The sequence below is a fragment of the Bos javanicus genome, chromosome 10, assembly GCF_032452875.1.
Source record: "Bos javanicus breed banteng chromosome 10, ARS-OSU_banteng_1.0, whole genome shotgun sequence".
In the NCBI taxonomy this organism is placed as follows: domain Eukaryota; kingdom Metazoa; phylum Chordata; class Mammalia; order Artiodactyla; family Bovidae; genus Bos; species Bos javanicus.
The window spans coordinates 90,696,127-90,715,353 of NC_083877.1; the positions used below are offsets into that span (position 1 = coordinate 90,696,127).

The 19,227-nt window shown below is 39.0% G+C and overlaps 1 protein-coding gene across 5 annotated transcripts in view; it reads left to right on the top strand.

The window, feature by feature from the left end:
- Positions 1-19,227, top strand: part of NRXN3 (neurexin 3) — a 609,682-nt gene that overhangs the window by 541,091 nt on the left and 49,364 nt on the right. For all 5 annotated transcript variants that reach the window (XM_061429595.1, XM_061429596.1, XM_061429593.1 and 2 more), the window contains one exon: positions 7,858-7,936. In XM_061429595.1, the coding sequence (XP_061285579.1) occupies positions 7,858-7,936 (79 nt within the window). The remainder of the gene's footprint in view (positions 1-7,857; positions 7,937-19,227) is intronic.

The following is a 19,227-nucleotide window of genomic DNA, read 5'->3' on the forward strand; positions in this document are numbered from 1 at the left end:
CAACATGTGGATTAAAAATATGAAATACATATTTTAAAACTGGGTAGTGTGAATTATTATTTTTAATATAGGACTTAGCTAATATATTGAGACAGAAGTATATTTTCCTCCCCTTGAGAAGGTGAGTAAAGGTCTTTCATCTGCATAGTGGCTGGGGTGGGGATGGTGCAGTCAGACTCAGGCCTGTGTTCTGAAACCACATGTATCCGCTCCCTAAGGAAATGTGACGGATGACACCGGTGAGGTGTGGGGAAGGGAAGAAGGAGAGGCGTCCGGGAGGGCAGGATATTAAATTCACGCTTATTATCCAAGTTTGCAAGAACAGCGCGATAACTCAGGGAGCTGTCATCCTGTCATCCTGGGACGCCTCTTCACTCTAGTCGCCCTGTACTACTCGCGGGTATACAAATAAACTGTGCTTTTTCATGTCTCTGAGCCTTTGCAAAGACTGTCGATTTCACCTAGGATGCCCTTCTCCTCTTCAAAGCTCTCAGCTTTCCCCTGCTTCGCTGCTGCCTGTCCCCCAGGGCTCATTTCCACATCCTCCTTGGCCTAGGAGCTCTCTCTCTTCCCCTGTGATTTGCTCCCTTAGTACCTGCTGCTGCCTCTTGTCAAAGCGCCCAGTTTGCCCTGTCAGGTTTGCCCATTTAGCAGACAGGCTCTTCAGAGACTGAGAATTCCCAGGGCAAAAAAACTGCTTTGTCTATCGCTTTATCCCTACTGCTACAAGGCTTGACACATAGGTGGTCAATAGATATTTATTAAATGGCATGAATATTAATAAATATTAATAAAATAATAAAATATTAATAAAAATTAATAAAAATTAATTTTAAAAATTAATAAATATTAATAAAATAAAAATATAATAAAAAATTAATAAATAGTAATAAAATGATACTGCTAATATATACTGCATTAATGTATTATATATAATATAGCAATAAAATATATTAATCAGGTATTAATGAAGGAATGAGTGAATGAATGAAAAAGCACCTTGATGATATAGTTACCTGAAGGTGGATCTTATCACTCAGCCACTGAAAAACTGATGATATAGTTATCCCTGAAGGTGGATCTAATCACTCAGCCACTGAAAAACTGACTGGGGACTGCTTATGGATCTTCTAGTCTTCCTTGAAGTAAGTCAGATAAGGAAACATTATCTGACTTACAGATAATGTTGATATTTGACATATAGGAACCCCAGTATGTAAACACTTTAAGCTTCAGTTCAGTTCAGTTCAGTTGCTCAGTTGTGTCCGACTCTTTGCGACCCCATGAATCGCAGCACGTCAGGCCTCCCTGTCCATCACCAACTCCCGGAGTTTACTCAGACTCACGTCCATCGAGTCAGTGATGCCATCCAGCCATCTCATCCTCTGTCATTCCCTTCTCCTCCTGCCCCCAATCCCTCCCAGCATCAGAGTCTTTTCCAGTGAGTCAACTCTTTGCATGAGGTGGCTAAAGTACTGGAGTTTCAGCTTTAGCATCATTCCTTCCAAAGAAATCCCAGGGCTGATCTCCTTCAGAATGGACTGGATGGATCTCCTTGCAGTCCAAAGGACTCTCAAGAGTCTTCTCCAACACCACAGTTCAAACGCATCAATTCTTCAGTGCTCAGCCTTCTTCACAGTCCAACTCTCACATCCATACATGACCACAGGAAAAACCATAGCCTTGACTAGACAGACCTTTGTTGGCAAAGTAATGTCTCTGCTTTTCAATATGCTATCTAGGTTGGCCATAACTTTTCTTCCAAGGAGTAAGCGTCTTTTAATTTCATGGCTGCAGTCACCATCTGCAGTGATTAGCCATTGGGAATTATGAGAGTTTTAGACAATCATTGTGAGGAGAAAAAATGTTGAGATGACACGCAAGGCACCCTGATGAACATTTCTCACACAAGGACACAAATAGAGAAAGTTCCTAAGGCAACACTGCTATTTGAGAAGTGTGGCTGGTGGGCAGTTAGAAATAGCAGATGTCTTTAAAATATCTCTACCCTTGGTTATTATGAGTACTGAAGATTAATATGTGTTAACTGCTTAGCACAAAGCCTGAATATAGCAAGTGTTTAAGTAGTAAATTAATAGGCCTGATTTCAGAGAGTTCAAATATCTTTTTCCTCTCAAGAGTACTAACTGCTCTTCTTTCTAAAGAATTATGAATATTAATGAAAAATGATTATGATTGTAAGAAAACAGATACACTCCCAACACACACACTCTGTCTCTCTCTCTCTCTCTCACATACAAACACACACACACATACACACAGCCTAGGGCTACTACATTGTATTTAAGGAAAAAAGTCCATAGTTCCATTCTAAATGCCTGTGATAAGTGTATCCAGAGTCTGTGTAATATTGCAATAGTCAAACGTACTCCACCACCCATGGGAACCAATAGTTAAAGAAATGTGCCTTTTCTTCCAAGGGTAAGAGTCAGACCCTGCATTTGCTTGTAACTGAGGAAAAGCACAGAGAAGAAATATTAAAAGCTCCTAAAAGCCTTGGGTTTTCTGAGAGTAATTTTGAATCAAATAGACATTACTTTAGGATGTGATCCTGAGTGTATATCCAAAAGCCTTGGTTTGTCATTTTTGCTGTTGTTTTCAGGTAGCAGACACAGAAGTAGTTTTTTTTTTTTTTTAATCCCTAAATATAGTGATCTTAATCCTGCCTTTTGCAAATCAAAGTTTGCTGCCCCTGGCAGAGGGGCATGGTGTTCTGTGGCAGGCATGGCTGTATCCAATGCCAGGTTCTCCAGATAAACATTGTTTTCCACAGTGGGCAAGGAGGGGGTTGCGATATTTGTAATTGCTTTGGGGATTTCAGTGGCTGTGGCCATAAATGGTGATGGTGAAGTTTGAGAGACAGAAAGGAAAGGGTTGAATTCATATAAGAGCCTTGCAGAATGTCTGGACCTACAGCCCTTGGAAACTGACTTCATCTTCCAGGAAACTTTTAAGCTCCTTGGCATGCTCTTCAGTATATTTTTCTTGACCACTCTTCATGGCTGATCCAACCAGAAATGGTGTTTGTATCACTAGTGGGGGTCAGGAGTTATCAACAAGGAAGAGCAGTTCTAATGGGGGATAAATCAGTAAAGATAGAATGCAAAGGCAGATAGCGAATCTATGTAAATTAGGAGTAGGGACCAGTTTCCATGTCCCTGTTGATTGACTGGTTGATTGAGTTAGCTAGTTTTAATGTTTATTGAGCATGTACCATATGCCAGAAACAGAGTCTCACTTTTAACATTACTTTTACATCACATGCCCAGGTGATGACAAAAGGCTCTATTCATCCCAGTTTAGAGATGAAAGTAACTGAGGTCTGAAGAGGGGAAGTAACTGGCTCTCCCAGCTCACAGACTGTATGTTTAGGAGCTGGGATTTGCCAACTATACTGTCTAGAGGCAGGCCCACTCTTCACGGCCTGTCGTCTCCAGGTCTTAGACACCATGCATAGGAGCTTCTGGCAAAATGTGCTTCTGTTGTCTGGGAGGAACATTGTTCTCATCCATACACATATTAAAAAAAAGAAAAAAATCTCTGGGAAGAGGGGCATGGCCAGTTCACTTCACTGAAAGAAGAGGAGTGAGGATATGGGTGAGTATAGATGTGGGGCCTGCCCTGGGGGTTAGGGGCCCATTGTGCGCACAGAAATGGAGGTAGTGATGGAGAAGGGGAATAGGGGCTGGGGACAGTGTCACTTAAACCACAGCGGGGAGAATTTTTGTAGTGTTGGAGGAGGCTGTGGGCCTGTTTAAGTGCTGTGGGCCCTTGGCAGGTCACAAGCCATTTCCATATTTCAGAGGAAGCCAAGAGCAAAGTGAGGAAATTGTCTTCAACTGCAGAGCCTAGTACTTATCTTAAAAACCAAACAAAAACAAAAAAACAACTTTGCATTGTTTTTTTGGCTGATAAAAATTCAGTTAGTTTTTACAATGTTAAAGATTCCCCTAATATGTTAACACCTTTTTGGTTTCTCTTGAAGTTTTGCATTCTTTTCATACATTTGCTCAGTGGCCTTTTTAAACTTTATTACCTGACCTTCAATTCTTAAGGTGAACTTGCTAGATTTTCATTAACTCAGCAGTTTTCATTCATTTCCAGTGACCAAAGCTAGTTAAGCCCTATATGGGCCATTCTGTAAGGTTCTTATAATCAAGTCACCAACAATTAATTTCCAATTGATTACATGTTAGAAATGTGTTATCAACCTTAAGGAGATTTTTAGGCCATTCCCCCTCAAGTGCTGTTTTCCATAAAATCTTAATATCAGGTATACTGCTGCTGCTGCTAAGTCGCTTCAGTCATGTCCGACTCTGTGCGACCCCATAGATGGCAGCCCACCAGGCTCCCCCGTGCCTGGGGTTCTCCAGGCAAGAACACTGGAGTGGGTTGCCATTTCCTTCTCCAATGCATGAAAGTGAAAGTGAAGTTGCTCAGTCGTGTCCGACTCTTAGCGACCCCATGGACTGCAGCCTACCAGGCTCCTCCATCCATGGGATTTTCCAGGCAAGAGTACTGGAGTGGGGTGCCATTGCCTTCTCCTATCAGGTATACAGTATATTTGTTTAAGAACTGTGGCCCTTGGCAGGTCACAAGCCATTTCCATATTTAAGATCTTCCCCCTTTTGCCCACAACAACTATTGCTGAGTGGTGTCATCCCCACAGAAAACACATGCCTTAGAACTATCAATGATTGTGTTATCATTGTTGTTTAGTTGCTCAGCCATGTTTGACTCTGTGGCCCCGTGGACGGCAGCACGTCAGGCTTCCCTGTCCTTCACTGTCTCCCAGAGTTTGCTCAGATGCATGTCCATTGAGTCTGTGCTTGCTATCTAACCATCTCATCTTCTGTCATCCCCTTCTCCTTTCGCCTTTAATCTTTCCCAGCATCAGGGTCTTTTTCCAATAAGTTGGCTCTTCACATCAGATGGCCAAAGTACTGGAACTTCAGCTTTAGCATCAGTCCTTCCAATGAATATTCAGAGTTGATTTCCTTTAGCACTGACTGGTTTGATCTCCTTGCAGTCCCAGGGGCTCTCAAGCAGCAGTTCTCTGGAGCTCAACCTTCTTTATGGTCCAGTTCACATCCATACGTGACTACTGGAAAAACCATAGCTGTGACTGTACTTTGCCAGCAAAGTGATGTTTCTGCTTTTTAATACACTGTCTGGGTTTGTCATAGCTTTGCTTCCAAGGAGCAACTGTCTTTCAAGTTCATGACTGCAGTTACTGTCCACAGTGAATTTGGAGCCCAAGAAAATAAAATCTGTCACTGTTTCTACTTTTTCCTCTTCTATTTGCCATGAAGTGATGGGACTGGATGCCATGTTCTTCTTTTTTTGAATGTTGAATTTCGAACCAACTATTTCACTTTCATTCTTATCAAGAGTCTCTTTAGTTCCTCTTTGCTTTCTGCCATTAGAATGGTATCATCTGCATGTCTGAGGTTGTTGATATTCCTCCTGGCAATCTGGTTCAAAACTGGTAAATGGGCCTGTCAAGATGGTATATTGTCACCCTGCTTCTTTGGCTTATATGCAGGGTACATCATGCAAAATGCCAGGCTGGATGAATCACAAGCTGGAATCAGGATTGCTGGGAGAAATGTGGCCTTTCCCCTATATTTAACCGTTGCATCTGCACAGCTAATATTTATTCTCTTACCACCTCCCTTCCCTAAATGATGGGAAATGGACATGTACCGGCCCTATCACCGCCAGAAACTCCAGAAGAGTGAGCTTATGATCTCTAACACAAATAATGATACTCCAGGATACAAATGCCAGCATCAGTTGCTGGAAGTGAAATGTACATGTCACTAGTGTCTTGAAAATTGAAAATAAAAATAGAATGTTTGAAAAATAGTTTTCTATTAACTTTAAGGAGGAGAGCAGGGGTTGAAGTATCTCCTTGACAAGTGTAGAATAAAGATCAAGAACGTGGTTTAAGGCACCTCTCTGCCGCTGTCAATTAAGCGAAATCAATTACCTAATGTGGTTTTTCTACTGTGCTTTGCTGTGTTCAGCGATTCTACGCCTCTTATGTCTATTTCAAGAAGGACATTGTCTGGAAACACTAAGCTTATGGGTTGTCATGCGTATTCATTTTCTAGGGCTGCCATACCAAAGGACCACAGACAGAGTGGCTTAAACAAGGGGGATTTATTTTCTCACAGCTCTAGAAGCTGGCATTCTGAAGTCAAGCTGTCAGGGGCCCAGTTTCTCCTGAGGCCTCTCCCCTGGCTTATAGATGGCTGTCTTTCCCCTGTGCCTTCCCATGGTCTCCTCTGTGTGTGTGTGTGTGTGTGTGTGTGTGTGTGTGTGAGACAATCACTTCTTTTTGCAAGGAGAGCAGTCATGTTGGATTTACTTACCCAAATGACCTCCTTTTAACTTCATTACCTCTTTAAAGACCCCATCTCCAAATACCAGTCACATTCTGAGGTACAAGGGGGTTAGAACTTCAATATACAAATTTGGGAGAGGACACAGTTCGGTCCATAGCATCCTGTAAGAAGGGGACGCAAGAAGCCTACAGGAGCTACAAATGCCACTTTTAAATAAGATGCACGTGTTCAGATCTTCACTATGTGTTTTACCAGCTGTGAGTCTTTTAGCAACTCACTTAACCTCTCTGAACTTCAGTTCTCTTTAAAAGTATAATAATCATCCCTGTCCCGAAGGATCAGTGTGAGAATTGTGTCTCATTAATTAGTAATAACTATAACTAGTAAGCCTGTATATGTGTCTAGCAGAGCATCTGAGTGGTAATTGCTTTTCCTCTTGAATATGGATTGAGACTTCAGTGCCTTGGGAATAATAAGACTAGCAAGTCAGTTAATACTATGAACATCAGGAAGTAGAAAGCAATGAGCATTCATTGAACAACTGCTGTGTTTTGAATACTCATGCACAAAGTAGGGCAAAAGTTTGGTTTTTAGACAAGAGCTGTAGATTAATGATTGATGGGTTGATTTAAAGAGTATTTGTCATGCATGTAGGATATACCAGGTACAGAAAGCAGTCTTCTTATTTACTGTCTAGCAAGGGCCCTTCTCACTGACCATGCCCACAGTCCTTTATATTTCTTGCAGCAGCAGATTCCCTGTCTTTGGGTAATTTCTTCAGGATTCAATAGAAAAAAAAAAAAATGTCTCAAATTGAATTACCACTGTTACAATCAGAAATTTTGTGCTGTCTTCAGATACAGCCTTACCTGTGTCCAGAGGCTGTCTTGTAGTGTCTGTCTGCTGGTCCACATTACTAATTCAGCTAATTGCAGCAATTACATGAAGAAATCGCTGATGGCGAGAGAAGTCATTATGCTATCCCCGAACAGACTGCCTTCCGCGGCGTTCATTAATTACGCCAGCCTATGGATTGGCGACCACCAAATCATACACTTGAGACTGCACACCATATGCACTGAAACTCTCTCCACGCTGCCGAGCGTTTCTGTGCTGGCTTGCTCTCTTGCCACCACCTGCAATAGCCTTTCTCCTGCCCTTCTGATTCTCAAAATTGAAATTAAAGTCAGGATAGAGTCAGGCTGCAAATGTGATCTACAGGGATGGGATAGGCTTGAGCCTCCTGGAACCACCTTGGGTTACTCAGCTTCCCATGAGACCCACCCAGAGTGTCTGGACCCAAAGCCATCCACAGCTACACAGGAGTTAAAATTCTCTACCCTACAGCATGCCCTCTTTAGAGAAGAGAGACAGTAATGGTGATGGAGGCAGGACACAATGATGAGTCTTTGGTGCTTTTGTTCATTGGTTTCCTTATCTCTCTCTCTCTGCCCCCATCTCATTATTTTTTCTTTGACACGCACAGCCAACATCAGATGACCTTGTTTCATCTGCTGAATGTTCAAGCGATGACGAAGACTTCGTTGAATGCGAGCCGAGTACAGGTAGGTTAGTTAGGTCAGTCTTGTTTTGCTTGCTTTATTTTTTCATTTGCAAAAAACAATACATACATATATGTGAATATACATGTGTTTTATATATATTATAGTGTGTTAGTGTGTGTATTTCCTATATCTATATATGTATGCAAATACATATATAAATATCACTGTGCAGTCGAAAGCATCAAATCCCATGGAAGGAGCCATAAGACCCCGGGGAAATTTAAAGTCAGTTCCTTGACTAGCTAAAGAAAACTCAATAGACTTAACAGTGAGCAGTTAGACACCCAGATTAACCACCAGAAGAAACAGAAAATATGTAGCAGCCAGTGGAATCTATGAAATTGACAGGGGGTGAGGGCATGAAGACTTCTATATTGGATTGACATCAAAAACAACAAAAAAGCAAAAACATAAAGCCAAAGTGGAGCCACAAAAGTCATTTAATCCTCATGAACTATTCTAACTCTTAAGTGGCAAACAAAACCAAACCAAAACCAAACAACCAAAAACCATTTTTTTTTCCATGGGATTTCAACAGCAGTTAACATGGTATTATATTTATACTAATTTTGTTCATTGTGTGTTTAGAGAATTTGTGCAGCAGTATAGCATAGTAAACACAAAATTAGTACAGAACCATGCCATGTCAACGGCTGTGATGCTTCAAAATGTATCTACTGTGCTGAAGTTGAGAGGACTTTGGCAATTAGCAGCTTCAATGTGTTCCCCATTTGCACCCAGATACATTTCAATGTTTTATGGTCTTTCTTTATAGTGAGCTATATATGATATAATGTCCAGTAGGCAACTGCAGTCCCTAATTATTTCCTATCAACTTTCCCAAGTCGTCTGTTTTGAGACTTGCTATAAGTTAAAAATTTACATTTATATATATAATAGAGAACAGATATCATCGAATTTCTGTGTATGTTTAATAGCATTTCAAAGCTGGAGTTGGGTTAGGATCTTATTTCTTCAAAGGCTAAGAGAAATAAATAGAATTTTCTAGTTGATTGTTCGGGTTACTTTATTTTCATTTTCCTTTTCTTTAAAAGAAAAGGAGAGCCGTTAAAACATTTTTTTGTTGTTGTTGTTTGTTAATTCTAGAGAAATTTAAGATTCATGAAAAAATATTAGTATAACAAAAGTAAAATCTTTCATTTGTTATCCTAAAATGATTTACAGATTTTGTAGAAGACTGACTGCTTGGTGTCTTGCAAGTGGCTTTGGATACAGGAAGTTCTCTGGGTTTCTGTTCTTAGCATAGGAACAAAGCAGTGATATGTCGGGCCTTTTCTTTCTGGAGTGTGTTCCATTTCTTTGGAAGCTCAGTTGTGTGGGAGGAAAGTAAGTGTGACCTGGTTAGTCAGATTTTTTTTCAGACTTTGAGTCATAATATGGTATTAAGTGAAGTTTTAACTATAAAGGGAGGATTCTTCCAGTCCATACCAGAACAGATTTTCATTCATTCATTTAATAAATATTGCTGAGCCCTCAGGCAGGATACAGTGCATCTCCAGATTTGAATCCTTCCTGTTCTAAGGGTTTTCACAAATGAACTGTTGGAAAATATAATATAGAGCTTTACTATCTAAACTACCTCTCCCGAAGAATTCAGTTCAACAAATATTTTTTGAGGGTCCTTGGTGTATGCCAGGTATGTGTAAGATATTAAGAATTTAGCTATGAATATGGCATGATCTCCAAGACGTATGTTAAATTAATTGATTGGGGCCACTAATTTAAGATACTTAGACTTTAATTTGGATTCCCTATTTACCCTTTATCTGGTTTTCTTGCTTTCATAGCAGTGATATCTATATATATGCAACAGTGTTTATCAGATCTTTAGATGATAAAATCTAGACTTGATCACTCTGAATCATCACGCCTGTCTTCCCTACTACCTCCACACCCGAACATACACACACACATCAGACATCTCCATAGCAACATCCATCAGAAGACAGAGGGCTTTTCTAGATCTCTGATTCATGAGATCTGCAGCTCCCCAGGTTGTGAGTATAATTTGGTTACCATTTGGTATCGAACATAAACAGGCCAAAACCTGAAAAGCCCCAGACTAAGTCCGTTTTCTTTTTTAGTGGCTATGCAGGTGTTTCATCGGACTCAAAAGCAGAGGACAGAAATTCAATACCAGCATTTCTTGAGTGATATAATTACACGGGGCAGGTAGCGGAATAAAAACAATTTTTAAAACAATCTGTTGTGTTCTACAAGGGAGGATGGGAGGGAATATATAAATAAAGCAGGTAACAGAGAGCCCATCCCAAAGGAGTTAACATACCAGCTAAGAGACTGGTATTAATATCCTTTGCCCAGGATTATTTAACTGATGACAGTTGAAGAATGAATGTTTCTTCTTTCTAAATTTAACTCCATAAAGTATTCCTGGTAAGGGATTCAGATGCACAGGGGAAAAGTCAGAGGCATATTTAATGCAAGAAGGAGATAGATATTCCTGTTGATGCAGAGGCTTTGCCTTGGGGGCCTGATTAATACTGATGAAGATTACATGCATAGAGCTATCAAGTTCTTTTTAGCATTGTATGAGAAATATCTCTATAGCCTTCAGATTTTCCAGAAATAATGAAGATTAAAAATCAGAAGCATTCAAACCAGTTGTTTCCATGGCTAGATTTTGCACTGCCTGAAGAGAAGTCTTCTGTTGCCCATGCAACAGTAGATAATGCTGACTTTTACATAACTTTGAAGTAAATTGCTAGCCCTGAGATTCTATGCGAATACTGCGATTAAAATTCTAGTTTTGAACCTTCTAATTCACTACCTCAGTTTCTAAAATTTTATTCTCTTCTAGACCTGATGTTTACTGTAAATACACTAACTTTGGCTAATCTTGTGTCATACTTGAAATTACCTTATCTTCTCTGTGTTAGCCAATTTATAATTTTCTAGGCTCTCTCAGTTATAAGGCATTTCACTTCTGCAAGTTCTTTCCTGATTAATTTAGGTCCATTAGATGCTCTTGCTTTTCATAAATTTGGGCAGTCTAGTATATGTTATATTCAACAACTTTTGTTTTCATGTGGGCATCAAATTTTAAATGAAATGATTTTTCCTATTTAATTTTATTTAAAACAAATGGACTTTATTGCTGCTGGTTTTGAGCCAGATGTAAGCGAATGACTTCTATACTGACAACCCACTTTGGCATTTAGGGATCACCCTGGTTTGGTGTAGCTTAGTCATATCATGTTTAGGGACCACTTACAGTTTTTTAGCTTGGCCGATGAGTCTAGAAACCTCGTAAATCCATTAGATCTCAGATTTTCTCTGTATGTGTTTGCTGGAACATACGTAATGAGTTTTTTAAAAAGGCTAAATCATGAGAGCAAGGCACAGAGTGAAATCTCAATTACTATTTGCTGACTGGATTTATATGATTCTCAAAATACCTCATAACCTTAAATTAAAATTGGAGATTTTTCATACCTCTCTCTTCATCTCCCTTTAAACAACTAAATGAAACCTGTTGAATTATTTAAAATATATGATTTCATACAAGTAAGTATCACCCTAACAAAATCCACATTTCTTTAGCAAAAACAATTCTCTACTACATCCCTTCTTTTGCTGAGAATTAGACCATTTTATAGTGAGTTGCAGGGAAAATTTCATTTTCTGAACATTTGCTTTGAGAACCCAGAATTGAAATTGTGAACTATAAAATCATAATGAGTCCATCTGTAGCAATAAAAATATTCAGAATATTTGAATAGCTATCTAAGTACCTAAAGTTGAGGATCAGGATTTTATCTTTCCTAATGTGTAAACAGTAATTGTGTCCCCTACAAAAGAAGTATTTAATAGTTCAGATTTGTGTCTTTGCATATAAATGCCTCTCCTCCCAACTATACTTCTATTGATATTAAATTGTGCAGTAAATGCATATTTCATTGTTGATTACCTCTTTGTAATCAACAACAACAGCAACAACAACAAAATAAACAAGCTGGAGAGGATTCAAATAACTATGAATTCAAATAGCTAGGAAATAGGATTCTCTCACAGAGAAGGCGATGGCAGCCCGCTCCAGTACTCTTGCCCGGAAAATCCCATGGACGGAGGAGCCTGGTGGGCTGCAGTCCATGGGGTCGAAAAGAGTCGGACACAACTGAGCCACTTCACTTTCACTTTTCATTTTCATGCATTGGAGAAGAAAAAAATGGCAACCCACTCCAGTGTTCTTTCCTGGAGAATCTCAGGGACAGGGAAGCCTGGTGGGCTGCCGTCTATGGGGTCACACAGAGTCGGACATGACAGAAGCGACTTAGCAGCAGCAGCAGCATGTGATTGTGGAAGTCAAATAAAAATTAAGATCTTTAGTAAGATTGCCTCCATGATCTAAAATATGGGAATGGATTCTAAAATTCAAAGTGATAGAATTCACTTTTCATTCCTTCTCTCTCCCTCTCCCAACTTCTATGCCTAGTGTCTCCATCTTTAGGAAAAAAATAAAAAACCATCAAAATGAATGCATTGTCAGATTGGCTTTTGCATAATTAAAAACTACCAATTGTCTGAATTTTGTGTTTTATGATCTTAAGATTGGAAAAATCCTGGGAGCAGGGTTTATAGAGCAGAGGAAAAAAAAATAAAAAGACATGCCTTTTACACCTGAGCAGTGGGTATGGCAGTAATTAACAACTATATTGATTCATCCAGCCATTATCCAGGGATACATGTTTCTAGTTGTCAATTAGCCAGGTTTCTTGCCTCCACTGATCTTAAATGTCCTTTGATCACATCTCAAGAGACCAGCACTTCCACCAGAGGGCAGACAGTAACAGGAAGTGAAGATCAAACACATTCATCCATCAATAGGACTGTACTAAACAACTTCCATAATGGTAGGATTGAGGGAGATGTTTAAACTAATGACAATAATCTGAGATCACAAAATAGTTACTACTCCCAGAGTGATTCTCAGATGTATTTTTACTCCTCAATCTACAATCCTCACATTTGCATTCGGTGTTATGGCTGCTTTGTTCCTCTTTGTTAGTCACACTATAATATCCAACTCATTATAGGGAAATTTAAATTTGGTGAAACACCAAGAATTTACCCATATTTATGTTCTCCAGGTGGAACTGGGTTCTTAGTCTTTATCAGTTTGAGGTGCATCAGTAAAGTATTTATAATATGAAAATCTGGCACTGAATTGTTAAAAGCTCACCAAATCATTAGAGTTTTTATTCGTTGGGACGTTGTGGAAAGTGCAACTGAAGTGTTAAGACAGTAATAGTTTTCTAATAAAGGATAGGAAGAAAGAGAGCATTATTTTTCAGAATTCATAGAGGAAAAATAATAAATGTGCTGATTATCAACCTTAACTAGGATGTTGGTAATCTTCAGGGTTTACAGAAATGCATTTTGTCATTAGTGGCTCTAGCAAGCTCCAAGAGTTATCAACTTGTACATTTTTATTACAAAGAAATTGATTTTTATTTAATTTTAGATTTTTCCATATGGAAACTCATGATTGGTAAATAGAATATGTTGCTATTCAGTGCATGGTAGAATAGTAAATGCCTAAATAAAATGCCATTGAGCTTCCCTGGTGGCTCAGTGGTAAAGAATCTGCCTTCCAGTGCGAGAGACAGGGATTCGAGCCCTTATCCAGGAAGATCCCACTTGTTGTAGAGTAACTCAGCCTGTGCACCACAGCTATTAAGACTGTGTTCTAGAGCCCGGGAGCTGTAACTCCTCAGCCCACGTGTTGCAGCTACTGAAGCCCGCATGCCCTGGAGCCCACGCTTCTAAACAAGAGACACCACCACAATGAGAAGCCTGCACGCCACACCTAGAGAGAAACCCCCACTCACCCAAGTAGAGAAAAAGCCCGTGCAGTGATGAAGACTCAGCACAGCCAAAGATAAATAAATATAAATAAAATTATAGTTTTAAAATGCTGTAGGAATGTCTGAGTATCACAGTGCCCAGAATTCGCCTTGAATTTTAGGGTCTGCTTAAAAATATTTTGAATAAAGGTAAAATAGAAGTAATCTTAGAAATGCTTTAGCTTTGGGAAGAGGAATATAAATAGATGTAAATTTCATTAAGGAATCATTATTGACTGTGGACATGTGTTAGATCTGAGCTATAATACATGTCCAATGTACGTAAAGCAAGCAACTATTCACATATGTAGACCTAGTCTAAGTCCTGCCAGTTTTTAAATAGATTACATTCATGGGTGTATAGCATTCTTAATTTAATGGGATAGTTTCTGTCTTTATTCATTAACTCACTTAGTGATAATTTGTATTACTTTTTTATAACCCATCTCCATCATGCAGCTGCTACTGCTGCTAAGTCGCTTCAGTTGTGTCCAACTCTGTGCGACCCCATAGACGGCAGCCCACCAGGCACCCCCCTCCCTGGGATTCTCCAGGCAAGAACACTGGAGTGGGCTGCCATTTCCTTCAGTGAAAGTGAAGTTGCTCAGTCCTGTCCGACTCTTCGCGACCCCATGGACTGCAGCCTACCAAGCTCCTCTGTCCATGGGATTTTCCAGGCAAGAGTACTGGAGTGGGGTGCCATTGCCTTCTCCACAACTCCATCCTAGCCCAATCTAATTTTTAAGCAACATGTGGCCTTTAAATCCCTAATGGTAAAATGCTTTGAAAATTAGAACAAGAATAAAAATATAAGTATAGAAAAATCTACTAATTGGCAATTAGGCACTTGATAGTACAGGAATGGTGTACATAAAATGTGTTCATTGATTTATCATTATCATAGATTTTATAACCAAAACAAATAAATCTAATAACAAAAACGATTCAAATGAAAACAAAATTCTGTTATCTCCATTACCCAAGATTTTTTGGTGATGTTGAAAAGGAAAAGAGATCAATAATATCAACATGTAACTTTCCATTTGATAGTTTAATAAATCACTTATTTATGCGATAATCTTTAGTGACTACTATGTATAGACAGGAGAGTAAATACCAGGAAAACAAAACAGGAGACCCTTTCCAGGAGTTCATAGTCTATTAGGGAAGTCAGATACAAAACTAAGAGGGATAAAAGGAAAGGAGAGGTAAAAAGAAAAGAAGCAATGTAGACAATGAATGGAAATGCCTGGAATGTTATCAGTACTGGAAGCAGAGGTCTCTAATTCCGCACTTAGCATACCCGCCCAAGGTCAGGCAGGAAAAATCACACAGCATGTCAACTTGCGAAGCACCATTTAACCCCAGAGAGCTTGCTTCTACACCTTAAGTTGGGGGCACAGAATTTCTGACTCATTATGATTGAAAAATTAGTGCTGAACATATACAGTATTACCTAGAGCTTCTTAGGTAATAGGCAAAGGATGGGCAGGTTGAAAGAATTTTAAGCCAGACTCATGAGAACTTCCTGATTTCAAATGCCAATGCAAGTAGTTGATAAGGAGTGAGCTTAATGCAATCATTAAGCAAGTCCCCCCTCCCTGAGAAAATGATTAAATAAAGAGGGATTGGGTTTTAAAAAGAGATTTTTAATGGGTTTTCTTTGATTCTTTGTGTTCTCTGTTTTTTCTCCCATAAGCCCCAGTACACATACTGTGTATACATATATATATATATATATATATATTTATGTATGCGTGTATACTAAATATGTAGCCTATCATTCCTTATATATGTAGACACAGTATGTTGTATTAGACTAATGGAAACAGAGATTAACAACAGCCCCTGCCATCACCCATGTGTTTACACAGAAATTCACAGCATCATTCTTACATCTGCCAACATAGACACGCATGATACTGTTTTAACTTGGTAAAAAAGCATGTTAATTTTTTTTAGGTTTTTGTTTTCTTCTTTATCATAATTATAATGATGATTCCATAATTCAATTATCTTTGGGAGGGGTGGAGAGAAAAAATTATACAGATATATCTATCCATATATGCACACCCCTGTGTATATATATAAATAGATATATACTTTGTATATATTTGAAGAACATTTTCTGTTGTTTCACTTCATCTTGTGCCGCATGAATTTTTGGTGGTTCAATTTATTTTGTTTTGATTCATATTTAGTATTTTGGTCATTATGGCTATTTTTAACTCATTGCTATACTTTAATGAGTCATTATTCTTTCAATACTGAGAGCTATATAGATATACAAATCAACAAAGGCAACAAAATCTTTTCTTGCCATCCTAATCTCGAATTTTTCCCCCTTCAGTGTCTCCCTCCAGTATTTATGCTCAAAACAAAACAAACCCCAATGAAATCCAAGAAAGTTGTGTATAAAAGAATGAAACATTTTGTTTTCCTCTTCTTTCTACTATATATATATATATTTTTTATTTTAATGTTCTTCCTTCCTCCTTTTTATTTTTCCTTATATCTGCACAGGCCACTTGCCTTTACTCTCCCCTTTATGACCATGCATTTTATTGAAAAAAGGACAAGTGAGTCAGAAAAAGATAATAATAATAAAACATCCCTCTCCACAAATTTCAGATGGCATAAAAAGAATTTTATTGCGGATATATACTATTGGTTGTATCTTTTATTTCCGGACAAGCCCAGGATCATTGTGTGGCATGCCGTGACAGTTCTGTAGCTAATCAACTAACCATGGCCTCCATCACCAGTGCATGGGCTGTCATGACGCCATCTCCTGTGTTTCATCCAATTGACACATCCAGGCTAACCCAGCAAGTCCAGTGTATGAGTCGTGGGGGTAACTTTCCTTTGTAGTTACAATCTCATGGGTCCTCATTTTTATTATGATTTCCATGGGGTCACGCAGCAGCCCCAAGAGCTGCTCTCGCAGCATCTCTGTCTGGTTCTGTTCTTGTGCTTGCTTTCCTTGGCACAGCGGTCAAGCGTGTGTCTCGTCTGGCACATCTGTCTTGCCATCTTGTCTTGGAGTCCACTGTCCTGGTGTCGTTCCGTGATTCTGTTCTCTGTTTGTAACATGTGGTTTGAAATCCTCTCCCTTTATCTCTCACTCCCCTATTGTTTCTACTTGTAACCTTGCCCTTAGGGAACTTCACAAAGAAGCTAAACAAATTTTCAGTCGAATTGTAAGGCTGATAACTGGTTTGCATCTGGAAGTCGTACGTTGCGCTTCTTACCTGGCTAAGGAGGCAAAACTTGCAATGGGAAACTACTAATGATAATAGCTAAACAGCCACCCCGTGAACAACAATAAGAAACCCTTGTTGATTTCTTTGGCATGATTTAATAATCTTCCTGTTAAAGGGAGTTCGTGTAAGAGCAAATTTCCAAGGAATTTTCCCATAGAATACCAATCTTCTAGTTAAACGTTTTCTTCAGGAACAGATCAAAAGAAAAATTTTTCAGGAAATGTGACTGAGGAGCATTATCATTTTTGCTACATGGAGCAGTGTCTGTTCCTGAATCAGTGAGGAATTTGCGGAAATATGAAAGTACTTGATTATAAAATTTATTTATGTATTTTAACCTAAAATATAAATGTGTTTGGTGAGTCATCCAAGAGAAAGGAAAAAAAAAAAAACCTCACTGGTTCCACCTCATGCATATTTCAAGGTAAGATTATCTTTTGATCTCTCTGAGTCAAATGATATATACTTTACTTTATTTTTTAATTCATGGAAGCATTAGAGAGCCAACACTTTAACTCAGACCCAAGTTCTTTGCGTTTTGTTTTTCTCTTTCCAAAGAATACGACGTACACAGTAGATATAGTTCTGAGAACTGAGTCTGAATTTCTTGAGAGAGAGGTGGAAGAAAGTACCCAGGTAATTATTCAGATACTGGATCATACCTGTGAATACCTAGGGAATTTGTTGCCTAAATTGGAATGCTTTGGTTTGTTTAATACTAAGAGTGTGAAAATGAATCTTTGTAACAACTGCTGTCTCCTTACCCACAGAGGTTGAACAAGAGTATAAAATAGGTCTAAAATGAATCACTAGACTGATTTTTGAAATAGGGTCCTGTGATTAAAAAGTCCATCTTTTTTAACCTGAAGAAGAGAAAGTGTTTCAAGGCAGATGGTTTTATGATGAGATGTCTCAGTCATGTCCATGTAGGCCTTTGCTATTCTTAAGGGTGTAGAACAAGGGCAACGGAAGGGGAAATTTGTGAGCTCTGTGGACCAAGAACTTTCTAAGGAGGAAGGAAGGGAGAGATTGAAGGAGGAAAGAGAGAAGGCAGGTAAAGAAAGTGGGGGAAGGAATCGAAAGAGGCGGGAAGGATGGGGGGAGGGAGAGGGTATTACTGAACAGTCAGATATAGCAGTGTGCTCATAAATGCATACAACCAGCACACATGTAGATACACACAACCATAATCTGTAGTGTGTGGCCACTTCTGTCATATAAAATATCCCCACTCTGGCTGATTTCAAGCCACTGATATGACAATATTAAACTCAGAATTAGGAAGTAATGCTCACGAGCACACTTTCACCATACAGATATGATAGATATCAAGGATTTCAAGAGCATACATAATCGTAAAACACAGCAAAGTAATTAGAAAGTAATGGGTTTTAAGCTTTTATTACCTTTGTTTTTCATCTAAGGTATTCGGTTATGGCTGTGTTTTAACAACCGACTTGGAAAATTCCTGAAAACGTAGCAATCAGAGATCATGCGCTGGCTCTAATATGGCACCGGCCCAGGCACCATGCTATGCCAGGTGCTTTCAAGCGTGGTATTTTTATGTAAATCTCATTTTCAGTTGTTACGGCGTAGAAACTCTTGTGGCCATCTTACAATTGAGGAAATCGTGACTCACAAACTTTGCTTTTCCAAGGTTGCATACCTGCACACAGTGGCGAGGTAAGATTCAACCCCAGATCTGTTAGGAAATGGATAACTTTTATTTCTATTGCAGTGTGCACAGAGGATTGGGCTTGAACACTTATTAGAGCACTAAATTTTAGAACTGTGACACGCTCGTTTATGGAGCTTTGACTAATTTTGTTTCCTCAAAATAGAGTTGCCCAAAATTCCTCCCTTAGTAACACTGAATACGAACAGGATATTTCTTAGGCTTCCAAATTCTGTTTCTTGAGCTTTGGAAAGACGATAATAGATGCATTTCTTAGCACACAATTATCATATGCAGCATCATCCTATTAGTTATGTTTTTCTAACTTTTGAAATACAAGGAACTTTATTTCGTTACAGCACTTGATGCATGATGGTTAACCAGCTTGAAATGTATCGGTGCCCTTTCCTTCCACAGTTTATCATAAACTAGCACATTCATGCTTAAAACAGCTCGAGAACTATTGTA